Here is a 16,655-nt window from a genome sequence, read left to right on the forward strand (position 1 = left end):
GAATATGGAAGTCTGGGCATTTACGGGGCTGACGACCGTCATAGGCTGGTTTAATTGATCACTTTACACACGTGTAACATTCACCAATTCTACTCACTATTGACAACCACACTACTAAAATTCTTGGAAGTTCTATATATATGAACCAATTTAGAAACATTGTTCTTGAATCTCTAGAACTTCACTAGAGACATCTATTGGTGAGATGAAAAGAAACTTTTTATTTAATATGAAAAATAACTCCTTTAATTGGAGATAATCCAGATTTGTGAACAAGTATTTGGACACACTCAAAATGTTGTAAATATTTTTGCACATGCTAAATATGCGCTGGCTTATATTGCTATATAGCAATAATATTACCTAACCAACCAAAACCTTACTAGTACTCATATTGATCAAAGATAGTACTTCGTACAGCTTTTTTAAATGAGTGGGCATATGCTTGTATATAAAAGATATAAAATATAAGCTGCAGTTTGAATAATCAAACAATTACAATATTGATGAAATTGCCACTCGTTGAAAACGAGGAAGGACATGGGAATAAAAATCAGGGGAAATCAGTGAAATTTAAAGGAAGATGTAATGGATCCAAGGAAGGTTTGAAATGTTACCTGTCATGACAGGATATAAACCCTGTAAATACCCATATTCTTCTTCATCTTTGTTGTGATATCAATGTAAAAACAACTCAATGGGGAAAAACAGATTTGTGAACGAGGAATAAGACACATCCAAAAATGTTATTTTACCAATCAGATTAAATGAAAGGGGTCTGTTCACTCCTAATAATCATCCCTTTGATACTTTTAACATTAGTAAGAAAATGTTCGTTCAATAATAAGGGTAGGGGCTTACGTAACGATGGAAAGGGCTTCTTGGGTTCATCCGATAATATGATATTTATGTAGGCTCACTCAATATCTTAAGTAGGTATACTTTATGAAGTTAAATAACAGGATCTGTATTTTCTCAGCCTTCCTACGTACATCCTCCCCGTTGCTAAGGTAACATAATATGTACTTATGCGCATAATTTAATTTTCCCACAATATACCAGCAGTGTAAATATGAAATACTGAAAATTTCCTTCTGAATTTCAATTAAACATTGACAGATCGAGATATTTTATTGAAAATATTTTTTTCCCGCTACGTGTACAAGTCGTTATATTTAGTTACTTGGAACTTCTATATATTCCTTGTTTCTGGTGTTGTATGCGAATTCAGCAACCGCAATCTGTGATATTTCATGCTTAGCAAATAATGCAAAAACCATTATTCATTCGGTGAGATTGTATCCGAATCACACCACCTGCAAATGCAACCAAATTAATTAATTCCTGAAAATAAATTCAGGAATGTAATATTTTCATTAATTGATTCGGCAGTCACTTTGTTGTAATTAATATGTTTCCATTTTTAATACAAATTTCACTTGGTAAATACCGCTTATTCTAAAAATCTATTGTTACACGTGTTTTGACAGATTCCGTAACTTGGAATGCACCGAAACACGTGTCTCAATAATTTAAAAGAAATAATGGTATTTACTTAGTGAAATTCAACTGGAAAATGAATTTTTAAATTGTGTTTGATTTATATTAACATTGTTTTAAATAATTCGTTTCTGGCTGGATTAATTAGTATTTTTAACATTTGGATAGCTACAATCATTTTGTATTTCGTAAAGAAGTTATTATTTTTATTTATTAATACTTAGGTACTAGAGCCTTGTAACGGTATTTTATTACAATTAAAAAATACATTAATATCCATAAGAACTAAACTGATAAAGGTGTATAAGACCTGAAATTATTAATATTAATGCTGCGCAAAATTCAAGGGGACTCGAGGGAGTATATTTATCTATGAATTCTAGCACTACGCAAATTATGCCTAAGAAGCCCACAATATTCTTACTGAATAATTTGTACGGTATTTTTAATGAATAAATTTATAACTTGGGTTTTAGGAACTAGACTTTATTTATAAAATCTATGAATTCTAGTACTACATAAACTATGCCTAAAAAAACCTTCAATATTCACACTGAATATTTCGTTCGGCATTTTTAATCAATAAATTAATAACTTATTTAAGTAACACTATTTAAATATGGAATTTGACTTATTACTTCAGACTTAGTTTTATATTTTTTTCCTTTTTTTAAAATCAAATTTAATCAATAAAATTACGCCTACCCTCTTACGCTTTCCTATAAAGATACATATCATTTTTATCAAAAACCTCAGATTTTGGTAAAATATTACAGAATTAGCATTTTAATCTCTTGTATCCATCTCTATCGTGCCACTTACTGTCGAATAAGACTGATTTACACATGACTCTTCTTCGAACCTTTATCCGCACCCGATGGTGCATAGGGCACTGCATCGTATAAACTCAGTGTTATCTTGATCCTTAACACATGAAAGAAAGATGATCAATCTTCCGCTTCAGGTACCAGTCCGGGATAATATTGAATAAATATCAGAGTGAAAAAAATGAGTGGTCACCCCAATATAGTGAAAGCTGCGCCACGCGTGGATATTTCCACGCCACCGATGGATTCGTATAATGACACACGCCCTCACTAGTCGTTATTATGGGCCGGGGTAGTCGCCGACCCCGGGTGTCCACACGGCACGCTGTCGCGGAACGATGCTCGGCCTTCTGAGGTCCGCGTGCGCCGCAAGAGGGGGCTCGTGCCGATGTCTGCTGCATCTTCTACTCCTCGAGGTACTAATAACATTCACATCGGAGGATTTTTTCTTATAAAATGTCATCCAATGAGCGAAATCTCTATTGGAAATCATTTTTCATTTTCATGTTCTACATACTTCAGAAATGAAGATATTTTGACGTTCATAACCGGAAACACATAAACACACTTCGAACGGAGAAGGTATTTAATTATATAAATATAACTTTGTTTTAAAATCACTGTAGTGATTTTGAAACAAAGTTATATTGTATTTATTTCTACTCGTTCGGTCGATTGATGCTCAAGGACGGGAAGAGTATTTTTACCTTCTGCGCCGGCCTCATTCCTAGTCAAAAATTTAAAAAATATATATCCAATGTTTTCATATGAATATTATACACTAATCTCTTTCAGTCTTTATTATATTTAAATAATTATCAAATCCCGTCGCCAGCGGTCCGCAGGCGTAAAAAATACTCGTCTGAAATGTGTTTTAAGAGACCGAATTAAGAACAAGGAAATTTGTAAAATGTGTAGTACGGAGGATATAGTTAGATGAGGAAGATAGCGAAGATGATTCTGGAATGCCCATGTCAATAGAATGCAATAAAATAGACTGGTCCAAAATGCTCTTTAAGAGAACCCAAACGGAAGAAGACCTTCAAAACGATGGCGTGACAGCTAGCAGTCCACGTCACAAGTGACGGATAACGAAACAGACAGATCCGAGAATGTATTAGAAGGTAGAAGAAGATGTTCCAGCTGTTATCAACAAGTTTGTCAACATATAAATCTCTTGAAGGGTGAATAGTTACCAAAGAGATAAAAAATAATAAGTCGGTCAAATTGACTATGTTCCTTCCAAATTTGTGTATTTTTTGTTAGAATTTGTGTACTAAAATTAGACGCAGTTCATCGACTTTATTTGTTTATAATATTTTCCCCACCACATGTAACTCCTTTAAAATCGTATATAAAAAAGGGTGGAGGACCAATATTTGTGTGCTCAGATAAGATTAAAATTCAAACGTATACACGTCGCGCTCGCTCTTTTTCTATTGGCGTCGCTTTGTTATTCTCGCCCTTATAAGCGTTTTATAATTAACGATAAATAAATAATTGTCTTCATTTGCGCGTTTCCGTCTTCCTTATCATAAGTGTTCCAGTACCATTAGACGTTACAGACTATCGACTTATGCCATATATGATTTTAACTATTTATTTCACGTGGAGGAGGGCCCTTGTCACGTTTATTTTAATGTACCCGCATACAAATCACTTATCACCTAACGAGTACTGAATCGTATTGACGCGTTGTGGTTGCCAACCTTTCAAATGGAAGACGTTACCTATGTAGTAACTATATAGAGCTTTTCCCTAAGTGCTTCCCATTATCTAGTCCCTTGTCAATTCAATTTGAAAAGGCAGAACTCAACACACCATCGATGAATCGTTGAAACTGTCACGAGATGATCTGTTCGAGCAAACGTCTAAATAATTAATTCCTCAGCCGAACTTTAATAGCAAAGTTTACAATCTAGTCTAAATATACGTTTTGCTTCATAATACAGACAATCTCCATCATTATATGTGGAGGTCCTCACCAAAAAGTTATCTTTCCAATATTGCACAAAAAATCCGATAAATGCAAATCTGTTCTGTTTACTGTATTTTATCGAAATTTTAATTAAAGTTGCGACAAAACGTGACCAATCCTGTGTTAAACTAATGTGGAAATCATTAAATCGCACCAAAACGTAACAATTTTACAAGCTTGAATTCCTGATTGCTTAAAATCATTTATAAGGGAAATGTAACGTTTTGGTGAGGGCCTCCAATATATGTACATTACAAATACTTACCCATTTTATTTACAAAGTCTTCAAATATCTATATTTGAGTATCGATTTTTAGATTTTTTTACAAATAAACTAATTTAAACTGGTAATTTAATTTCCGGTTTGCGTGAAATTTTAAAACTCGCAACTTGTACCCACATTTTAGAGCTTATCTGATAATATATATATATGGTTGCTAACATTGTTGAATTGATTTAAACGAAACTGAAATTAGTACAAATAAAATCCATAAAAGTAAAAAGCATTACGAGTACATTTTTTTGTCATTGAGTTCGTATCCACGTTGATGGTCGATTTGTGAGATGGCTCTCTATCTTAAAGATAGGACTGCTACCTTATTCGCTTCAAAAACCTTTCAAATCGGATCAATGCATCGAGTTTGATTAATGACATGTGATAACTGCTTAGTTGCCAAATAAATTGTGGCATCATTGCATAGTTTCATACCAGCCCTATGAAACGATCCTTATAATCGTATATTTAACCAGTCCTGGTAATGTTCCAACGTTCTCAGCCAGTTGGAGGCATTTCAGGATAGGGCGAGTGAGTTTCCCATTACTCCCAGTCCCTCGAGTGGGCTTCTCAAGTTCACAAGCTAAACCGTCGCTTAACCCATATTATATTCCAGTCATAAATGACATGAAAATCCGACCAGCTTCAGCTCTCATAATTATTAATCCTCGTTTTCTCACTTTATCTAGATTTATGCCAACTAATATTTAATATAATATTATCTCCCGCGTTTATATATACACACACACACACACACACACACACACACATATATATATATATATATATATATATATATATATATATATATATATATATATATATATATATATATATATATACAGTGGGTGGCCAAATTATTAGGGACACTTCGAATTTCCTGTAATTTTCATGTTCAAATGAATTTAATGAGCAAACAATTAGGTTTTTTAATTATTTTTTTATTGATTGGGGTGCTTTATTTAGAATTTAGAAACAATGTTATCAAACATTTAATAAAAGTAATTAATTTTTATCATAAAAAGCGACTATTCAAAAATTTCAGAAAAAACCGTAATATTTAGTAATAACACCCTTTGCTGCGATTACAACTTCCAAACGTCGGGGCATGCTTTCTATGCAGATTTTTATACTGTGCCGAAGATTAGGGTTACCATGCCATACTCTGAAAAGAGTTTTTTATCAGTAACCGCTTGGTGGTGATGACTTTTTAGCAATTTCCCGTTTCGTTAGCCTCCAAATGTTTTCAATGGGGTTCATATCCAGCAAATTGTCCGGGCAAGGCAAAACACATACTCAACAGACGTTTTTTTCAGCCAGGAATGCGGTAACACTCCTGGTTTTATGACACGGTACAAATTCATGCATAAACACATACTCATCATCACCAGGGAACCATTCCTTAGCCTCGGCTGGAGCCGACTTTTCAGTACTCGCTGGTACTGGTCTTGCCTCATGGTCGCTTCCATGATATGGAGGCGTCCCATACCCTAAAATGAGATCATGGACCACAACATCATGCTAACAGGGTGTTTTTAGCCCTCTTTACCAGGCAGTCCGGGTGGAATTTTTCTCCTGGGCCCCGTCGGACGAATTTAGTTTTTCCCACCAAAATTTTAAATGTTGACTCTTCTTAGAAGCAGACCTATAAAGTATTACCATGATTGCAAAAATGTGTATTTTTTATTATCTTCTTATTTTATTATACAAATGTAAGTCATAAATACTCGATTCCAATCCGAAACAGTCATATTCCGGAGTGCTCTGGCCCATAAGAGTCGTTTTTTCTTCATGGCCTCAGTCAGGCGTAGTTTTTTGGTTGGACGTCAACCAATTAGATTTACTTCGACTAACCGTCTCCAAACTGTCATTTTGGAGGCGTTGATTCCTACATCGCTTATCAACGTAGTAGACAATCAACACACGTTTTACGATTTTGGAAATAAATGTCCCTGATTTTACGGTGACCACGCGGAGTGGTGATCGTTTTTCTGAAAATTTTTCAGACGCGGGCTGCTTCTAGAGGTGGGTTTTTATGAATTTTTCTTTTTATCCGGTTGACTCCTGACTTCAAAATACCTGTGAGTGCTGCTATCTCTCTTTAGAAATATGTGGAATGAAGTAGTTAGGTTGGTACTTCCCTACATTTTCTTGGAGATATGTCTAAAGACTTGCCCATACTTAAATTTAGAATATTAAGGTTCAATTCAAACTAAATTGAATTTTAATTAAAAATTAATTGAAATTAACTTGTTAAATTAGCAAAACTAATAAATTATTAAACAATACTTAATTTTTTATAGTCTTGGACTCAAAAAACATACAGGAAAATGGTTAAAAAAAAATTTAACTGAGCTCACACCAACACCATTTTTCTCTAATTAACACTAAAATGAGAAAAAAATTTACTTTTTTGATATTTTGCAGCATTGCTACGTCTTAAAAACAATAATTATGATACCAGCAACAAAAATAAATAATATTTTTTAATTAGAACACATTTATTTGATCATAAAATTCATTTCAACTTGAAAATTACAAAAAAGGATAAGTGTCCCTAATAATTTGGCCACCCACTGTGTATATATATATATATATATATATATATATATATATATATATATATATATATATATATATATATATATATACATATGTAAAGGTTTGTATGTATTTGTAATTAATCAAATCAATAATAACTTCTATTCGTCGTTTCAAGTAGAATCCCATCGGCTAAATTGCCTATCTAAATAAATAATACTTTGTGAATTTCGTTTCTTAGGTCTGAGAATATCCATAATATCTGCCATTTTTGTACGCAAAATCATCGCGATTTTATATAAAAAAACTTATGCGTTTTAAACGACAAAATATTATTTTAGTACATACTTATATAAACTTATTGGGAATGCACATACCTTACACACGACCGAAACGGTACGAATATAAACTGATGGGGAGTCGACACGCGACCAAATAAATATTAGGAAATCCCCGAGTAAAAGATTTCATTTCTCGGATCCTCGGTGAACTGCGCTATTAAAACAGTGTTATAGCGGAACAGCGTAAATAGGGGAGGCGTTAAGCGGGGTATTACTATAGTTTTGCACTATGAAAATAATTATTATTGTACTAGTGAAAATATATTATTTATTCTTTGACATTGTTACCCTTACGCGGGTCTCCTGTGACCCGGTTTCATTCATGACTTATTGAGCAGTTCCTTCCGTCGCTTCGCAAGGTCTCCGCGCACTCGGGGCAGCTACTGGAGCAGGGACCCGGCCGTAAAGACACTCTCTCGTACGTGCCACTCGACCCCTCTCTGCGCCACTCACCCCCGAGTGAATAGTACCCTTTGACGTACAGCGTCATTTTTGCTCCGTGCACTTTTTGTATACCTTTTAACCCCGTATTTAACACTCCCGTTCGGGATCTCTTTCTTTTCCCGTTCGATTGCGGCGTTGGAAATAAAATATGCAACAACTGCATAGCTACGTTTACCGGGGGTTTGAAACGCAGTATTTTCGTAGATATTTATTTTACCGTGAACTCTTTACTTACAATATATTTATATATTTATTTATAAAAATTAAGGGAAAATGTTACCCACGGTGAATCAAATATAAATACACCTATTACTTTCATGAATTGATTCGGCAGTCACTTTGTGGTAAAATCTATCCATTTTTAATTTAAGTTTTTACTTGGTTTATACTTTTTTTTTAAAATTCAAAGTAAACTGTAATTTCCAAAAGTACTTATTACTTACTATTGTACTTATAGCTAGAGAAAAATCTTACATACATTTCACGAAGGTCTCTGCTAAATAAAAAGCTTATTCAGCACAAAAGATGGTGCCGAAAGTTCACATTTGAAAGAACGCGTCAATTATAGGATATTTACAACTTCCGGAATTCCATAAGTGTTGTTATCAATCATGGGTAGAATAGTGAATGTTACACGTGTATAAAGTGATTACTTACACTAATCTATGAAAACCCTTTAAATACCCAGATTTTCACATTCTTCATCTTTGTTGAGATTTCAATATAAAATCTATATGTTTTTTTTTTAATTTTAATGTTTTCATACTGTAAATATCTAAAAGTCTTTTTAATTTTTGGTTTTCAATAGTAGTTCGTTAATGAAATTTTATTCGCGATAATATCTTTTGAATCTTACTTTTAAATATATTATTCGTAAGTTAAGGAGTTTGTGGTAAGAGAAATATGTATAAAAATCATACGTTGCGAGATGCCCTTTTATAAACTTCAAGAATAAATTCTTGAAGTTTCTTCCCACAATAGCGTACCGATATAATTTCAAATATTATACAAAGCGAGAACTTTCGTCTGAAAAACAAACAGTGTAAGTTTTCTTACATTTGATTAAATTTCCGGTACGCGGTATTTATTTGATAACTGTCGACTGTCGCTTTTATACACAATATAACAAACATCAGAAAAACGTAATATAATTTCTGAGAAAAATACAATCTTTAAGAAAATATTTTTTACGTATTTCCGGACAGATGAACGATTTAGGTGCTGTTTTTATAGATTATTTTTATGCTGGAAACCTTTTTTTTACTATTGGGATGCGTTTATTGCTTCACATCTCCGTTAACGAAAATTTAAGGAAAAAATATATGTAATGTATGTGAAGGTTTTGGATCTCATATAATATTAAATTTTCTAACATTCTGTTTATTAAAAAAATGTAAAGCCTTCTACGTATTTTAAATCGATCAATTTAATGAATCTATCGTCATCAATCATGAGAAGTATTTTTAGGGTAAAATTTGAAAGACTTTTTGTTGTTTATTTTCTAATTTCATTATTAACTCGCTTTCCCTTGTATCTTATTGAATTGCCCATATGAAAAGTTATGTTACTTTAGAAGGAATATTATCATATTTGGTGCGATTCCTTTTCACAGCTGACCGCAAAACCGATAAAATATTCCGAGAAAATGGCTCCCTAAAAGCGTACCTCGTAATAATGCGATGTTTCTTGGTGGAAATCTTATATTTATTTCCCTTTCTTTGCAACACGTGAATAGAAATGAAACATGATAGGGCTTCACCTCCCCCCCACTGAGCAGTAGACACCCCGTAAAGAGTTTGCCTCCCCTCTTGCCACCAATCGATCCCCCTAACCCTCCACCGCTGCTAGACACTAACGTAGTATTAAAACTAACGCTCATGCCTCGTAGCCCAACACGTAACACGTGCGTCCTTAAACTCATGATTTTTTTATGATTATTTTTTTCACAAACTTTGTATTTGTGGCCGTATTCAGATTTTGCATATATCAAAATGCATATAACGCTTCTCACAGTTTGTCTGATTAAAAATTCGATGACAAAAATGTATCAATAAGTTGTTTTTTTTTTAAATTATTTTACTTGGTAAATACCACTATTTCTTAAAATATATTGTGACACATGTTTCCATGCATTCCGCATCATTTTCAAACACCGTTATGATGCGAAATGCATCTAAACAAGTGTCACAATAAATTTCACTAAATAGTGGTATTTGCAAAGTAAAGCTTAAATTAAAAATGGATAGATTTCAACACAAAGTTACTGACGAATCAATTACTGAACAGATATTTTTTCACATTTTTTTTTCTATTTCATAGTATACTACGCTTATTATTTTATGAAAATTGTTCAGTTTTTTATGAAGGAATCCGGATTTGGCAGAGGTGGGGGTCGAACCTAGAATCTCTGACACAGAGTTCGCGGCACTGACCACGGGACTATAACCCGACTTGATCAACGATGAAAATATTCTATCTTTTTCTTTAACGTGTTTTTCTAGACTCGAGTGACGGTTACTTAAATCAATAAAATTAGGCAAGAATTGGAAAAAGGCCTTACTTATATTTATCTAGTTGAAAACATGCTAAATCTGCCTCATAAGGACTTCAAAGGGATATAAAATGAGGCAACTAGAACCTACCTCGCATATGTCCCAATAAAAATAACCCTTTTTAGCTCTGCTACGTGTTTATTTTTCCGTCTGGTTTCGCAAACTTTTTAAAGCTTTTAAGGCTTAGCGTTTAGAGAATATTATCGTTATTGTGAGAATTTTATTATATTTTCAATTATTTTCCAGTTGGGTTCAATTTATTTTCAATCACGTTATACGAATTAGATTATTATATTTATTATTTAGGAATAAAATAAATTAGTTGGCTATCCTGGCGCGTTACATTTGTGAATTTAAACTATCCATCGGGTTTTTATTCAATAGATTTTGAGTGACGACTTAGGTACTATGTGTAAAATACTTAAAATATTACATAAATAATTATAATTTTTGAAAAAAATTAAATGACTACAAACATAAGCTTAGCAAGCGTGATCACCCTCTTTTTTATACAGAAATATTCTAGATGTTTTTTAAAAATTATTTTGAAATCATGAAATATAAAAAAATTGAATGCAGAAAATGTTTGGAGAAATTTTTATATTTTTTAGCATTACTATTACTACCACCACCACTACTATCAAGCCGTTTCTCTGTAGAGGTAGGCAGAGAGGATTTGATGTCACACTCTTCTGTCCTATTACACTCCTAGCTTCCTTCCTAATCACAATATAAGAATTATCTAATTAAGCCTGTTTGATTATATTCTTTGATAATGATCATTGAAACGCGTGTCATAATTTAGGGGTTACACTCGACATTAAAATGCATTCCCATTTAAGCCTTAAGCAACAAAAATAGTAAATTCCACGGATACTTTCAATTATGACTTTGAATTATTTGTTCCCTTTACGGCCGGCTCTGGGTTCCGCCTGTGATTTTATTTATTGTGACATCCACGGGACGCGTTTCGCTTTCAAAAACGATTTTTCGGCTAATTTGAATTTAAATAAAAGTCAGTTTTTTGTTGTAGGTAACGCTGTTTGCTTCGAAATGTAAACACTTTGAAAAGCGTTCGTCTCTAGCGCGTTTAAGTGCTCGATTCATATAACGATGACATTAAAACATTATTTAATAGATATTTTCGTTTGAAATGTGCAAAATAATTGCCTTTTATGTATTTACGATTTTTATATCAAAGCCTGTTATTTACTGACATGCCTTTTTATTGGGTTAGTGTAATTTTTTTATAATTATCCCCCTGTTCTGTGTTTTTCAAATGTACGAATATTTACAGCTGTTGAAGTTCTCTATAATAAATATATGATATAAAGCCTATGGACATAGAACTAGATCAATGCTGCCGTATTAAGTAAGAGCTTATGGGGTTTACTGATATTATTTCTTGAATGTTTTTTGCAGATACTTTGTGGCACATTTTATAAACTTTATAAAATAAAACAACTTTGTTTTAACCACTTATTATTGGTACACTTTTTCCAACCGGTTTCGACAAAAACCTTGTCATCCTCAGGGTTTATAAAGTTTTTGGTATCGTAAGGGAAAGGTAATTAACCATAACCTAACTTTGAGTATTTCAATATTTTAGAATTAGTACATAAACCCTGAGGATGACAAGGTTCTAGTTTGAAACTGGTTGGAAAAAAGTGGTTTAAACAAAGTTGTTTTATTTTATAAAGTTTACTGATATAATTAAATGGATAAGCTTTCTTGTTCTGGTTGGTTGGAACTGCATTTTTTTCGCAAAAGATGTATCGTACGATCGATCAATGCATCGAAACACCTGTCACATTAGATTTTAAGAAATAGTGGCAATTTCCAAAACTTAAAATAAAAATGAAATTTAATAATTCCATGATGTAAAGACGATATTTGAGTTTCGCCCCCCCTTTTGTACCTGTGAATATGATTACCAAATATTTAAAACAACATTTTCTAGGCGTTTACATACACAATTTTACGAGAGTCGATAAAACTTGGAGGTGAAAAGTGGAAACAAAGAAGATAAAGAGAAGTCGTAATTAAGTAGGGAGATAGTTTCAGCAGCACAAGCGCTAACTGCCGCAATGCTGCTGGAGATAACGTTAACTTGTCGCTTGTATTTACCATTCCCGCTAAATGTTAACACTCACTAATGTTATGTTCAACCTTTAACAGTATCTTGCAACCAGTGGCGTGCACAGAGAATTAATTAGGGTAGGTAGTGAGGTAAGCTAGGTACTACTTTTTAATTTACAACACTTTGAGTGTGTCCAAATACTTGTTCACAAATCTGGTTCATATCCAATTATAGGAGTAATTTATATTTTTTTGACATATCAACATAGATGAAAAAGAATATAGAAGTGTATATATATATATATATATATATATATATATATATATATATATATATATATATATATATATATATATATATACATACATATATATATATATATATATATATATATATATATATATATATATATATATATATATATATATATACATACATATATATATATATATATATATATATATATATATATATATATATATATATATATATATATAGAACTTTAACAAATACTTGGAAGTGGTCAGGTTAGGAGTCGTAACAATCGGCGGGTATGTATGAGGAGATGCATGAACGTGGAAGAGGCGAAGAATGTTTGCAAGGACAGAGTGGTGTAGCGCTCTATTCTCTCTGCCTATCCCTGCGAGGAGTGATTACTTAAACCAGCCTATGACGGTCGTTAGCCCCATAAATTGCCTATACTTCCATATTCTTCTTCATCTATGTTTAGATGTCAAAAAATAATATTTAAATTTTTTATATTTTTAAAGTTATTGAGTATTAAAAAGTTCTTCAGTCACTCTAGTCATTTAAAATTTCATTTTCCAATAGAATATTTCAGTAGAACACAGCAGTGGATAATCTAATCTAATTCAGCATCCCCTCATACTTCCAGTTTGGTCGGGAGAAAATGTTGATAATTTGATCAAAATTGAGATTCTCATTAAGATCACATCCATCAAACATTGAATTATTTATGTTTCAGCTCGGATAATCAGATTGTCTCGTCTGTGTAAGGCTCTTTGGATACTTACATTAATTTTAATTAATGAACATGTTAAATTTTAACTCGCTTAAACCATCACTGTCGCTCATCACATAATGTTGTTTATCAAGACCAAAAATTCATGTTGTTCGTCAGTAGATTCTTTGTTTGTATTAATTTTTAAATCAAACACAGTTTTTTTGAGTCTAATAAGTTGTATTTTTTATTTTTAAAAACACAAAAAAATTATATTTTGACAATCGTTTTGCCTAGTTATGGCATTTTCAAACAAATCGCTCACTCCTTTCAAGAACGTCATAAATCAAAAATCGTCAATTTTCAGTTGTGCATGTTTTCGGAATGCCCAAAAAATGTACTATATCCCAGCAAAAGAGGCATATTTTTAACTCAATATTTACCCGCCACAGGGCAGAAAATGTTTTTGCGTTTTGAAGAAAAGGTATTGTTTGATTATTTTTTTTAAATACTAAATATTTTTCAAATGGAGAAAAAACCTTCAGGTTTTACCTAAAAAGATGAATTGCACGGTAAAATGTTCAATAAGTGGCTTGATATTTATTTTTAATACATTGTATTATATTTTTAAACTTTAAAATCGTTCTCCTGAAAAATCAAGTTTTTTGATTTATGACGTTCTTGAAAGGAGTGAGCGAAATGTGAAGATTAAATGGACTGACAGTCCTTATGTATCTATACAATATATACAAATAAATAGTTTTAACATGTGCAGTAATCATTTATGGGAGACAACATTAGTTAATGGGGGATGTAGGTACGTACACTTATATTTATTTTCTGGGAAAGGAAGAATCTGTTAACATCATTTGTATGCCCATAGTGCAGCCGTTATCACATTAAGCTGATTTGAGTAAAAATCGAGTTTACAGTTGTCAGATTCATTTCCACAATTTTACTATCGTCTTTAGTTATTATTATTTAGTAACATTTTAATAATATTTTTATTCTTCTAATGTATGAAAGTTTTGCATAGACTTGGCAGAAGAAGGATGAAAGCAGACCGAATGCAGTTAAAATGCACTCACTCAGACGGGCGAATGTGCGGCAAAACGTTGTATGATAGATGTTCGAATGGTGATATAAGGAAAAAATGCAAGACAGATAAGCATTTTCAATAAAATTCAAAAATGTGTGTTGAGATGAGTGAAGAAAGATAAGTAAAACAAATTTATGAGGCGAATGTGATTGGTAATAAAAGCAGAGGAAGAACGACAAAAACTTGGCGTGATCAAGTATTTACAAATATTATAAAGTGGTCAGGTCAAGAGTCGGAATAATCTACGGATATGTACGACGAGATACATGAGTGTGGAAGAGGCGAAGATTGTTTTCAAAGACATATTGGTGTAGCATTCTTTTATTTCTGTCTACCTCTGCGGGAAGCGGCGTGATGGTTAGTTAGTTAGTTAGTTTTAGAATCAAAATCGAGTTTACGGTTGTAAGATTCATTTTCAATTTTATTATCTCCTGTGGTATTTTTTTCAGGAGCCTTTCGTGTTTATTACGTCCTAAGTACTGTTAAAAAAATACGTTGATGAAAATAAGTTGATGAAGAATGAATACCGCCAAAAATTAATGGAATTTATTGATTTCAGTAAATTTTCCTCTCATACACCTGCCCATGCATTCATAAATAAGTACGATGTCAGAATTTTTGTTTATTGCCACATTTTCGACGTATTTTGACAATCAAAATGGCTTTCTGTCACTGGCAATTCACTTTGGAACCATAAATCTTTTTTTAAATTTCCTTAATACAGATTTTAAAAATGAAATCACAAGTATAAATAATACCCACTGATACACCAACGAAATTTATGATTTCACCAACAGCTCTAGATTTTTTCGCAGTGCGCGAACATGTGATTTTTTTTGATAAAAGAGAAATATTTGTGTTTATATTATTTTAAAAAATATTTCCATTTCATACTATCATTCTATGAGCCTAAGCGGCTCATTATTAGAAATAGGTATTAAATTGTGGTAGAGTGGGTTCGCACCGAGAAACTCTGACTCAAGACCACAACCCTACACTTTTCTAAACGTTATAAAATAAAACAAACTTTGTTTTTAACCACTTTGATTTTTGGTAGGATTTTTCTCCAACCGGTTTGAAGATGACAAGGTTCTTATCGAAACCGGTCGGAGAAAAGTACCACAAATATAGGTAAATTAAAAACAAGCTTTTATTTTATAAAGTTTTATAAAATATGCCATAAGGTATCTTCAAAAAACATTTCTTAATTTTTATTTTTTATAACTATTTACTTATAAAATCGTTTTACGAGAATAAGTGAAACTAATGATATTTTTTATATCTTTCTGAACTGTTTCGATTACGGCATAATTAAAGCTGGAATAAATAAATGATTTTATCTTGCATTCGTGAAATTATTGATAAATACTTTTCAAAACTTTACGACCGTCTTTTAACATGCCAAGAATATCTGGTGCACGAGTTCTCTTGTTAGAGGAATGCAATAATCCATTTTATGTACTGCATTGTATGAAATTCATCATTACATCTATCAGAACTTCGACAGCACTAAGAAAAATGACATTTGAGGCACGATCACCAAAAGTGCTTTAAAACAAAACCTACGATTTTGATTAATCGTGTCACAATGTATTTGTCCATTGGAACAATCAGATATTATCTACAAAATACAAACGTTAATGTTAGTTTGTTCAAAATCTCAAATCTCCAAAAGTTATTCACCGATTGCTTGAAATTTCGTAACAATGCTGCATTCGAATACGTGCGTGTTTTCACATGTACTAATATCCTGTGAAAGGTATTTTTACCTGGGTCAGATATTTATTTAAACATCTTTGTTTATGGAAATGGCAGCGTCATCTGTTTACTTAAAAGCAACACACGCAATACTTTACATTGCTCATGGCGGACAGCGTGCCTTTACAGCTGCTGTTAGCATTTTCACTGTTTTAGATGCATTATTTTTCATATATTTTTATTATTTTCATCACTTCATAAGCATTGTAAAATTATGGATATTAGATATGTGTTTTTTAGTTTTTTTTCATTTAACAATACTGAGTCACAGCGACGCGTAGCCGATTATAGCTGGTGACT

The 16,655-nt window shown here is 32.3% G+C and overlaps 1 protein-coding gene across 1 annotated transcript in view; it reads left to right on the forward strand.

Moving 5' to 3' along the window:
* Liprin-alpha (PTPRF interacting protein alpha) overlaps positions 1-16,655 on the forward strand; it is a gene marked incomplete at its 5' end in the record, with an annotated part of 159,083 nt that overhangs the window by 74,130 nt on the left and 68,298 nt on the right. Inside the window, 2 exons of the mRNA XM_088264993.1 lie at positions 7,800-7,920; positions 9,518-9,573. Of these exons, the coding sequence (XP_088121119.1) occupies positions 7,800-7,920; positions 9,518-9,573 (177 nt within the window). The remainder of the gene's footprint in view (positions 1-7,799; positions 7,921-9,517; positions 9,574-16,655) is intronic.

The sequence above is a fragment of the Brachycentrus maculatus genome, unplaced genomic scaffold, assembly GCF_059751285.1.
Source record: "Brachycentrus maculatus isolate JH-2025_06_01 unplaced genomic scaffold, ASM5975128v1 h1tg000241l, whole genome shotgun sequence".
NCBI classification, from domain to species: Eukaryota; Metazoa; Arthropoda; class Insecta; order Trichoptera; family Brachycentridae; genus Brachycentrus; species Brachycentrus maculatus.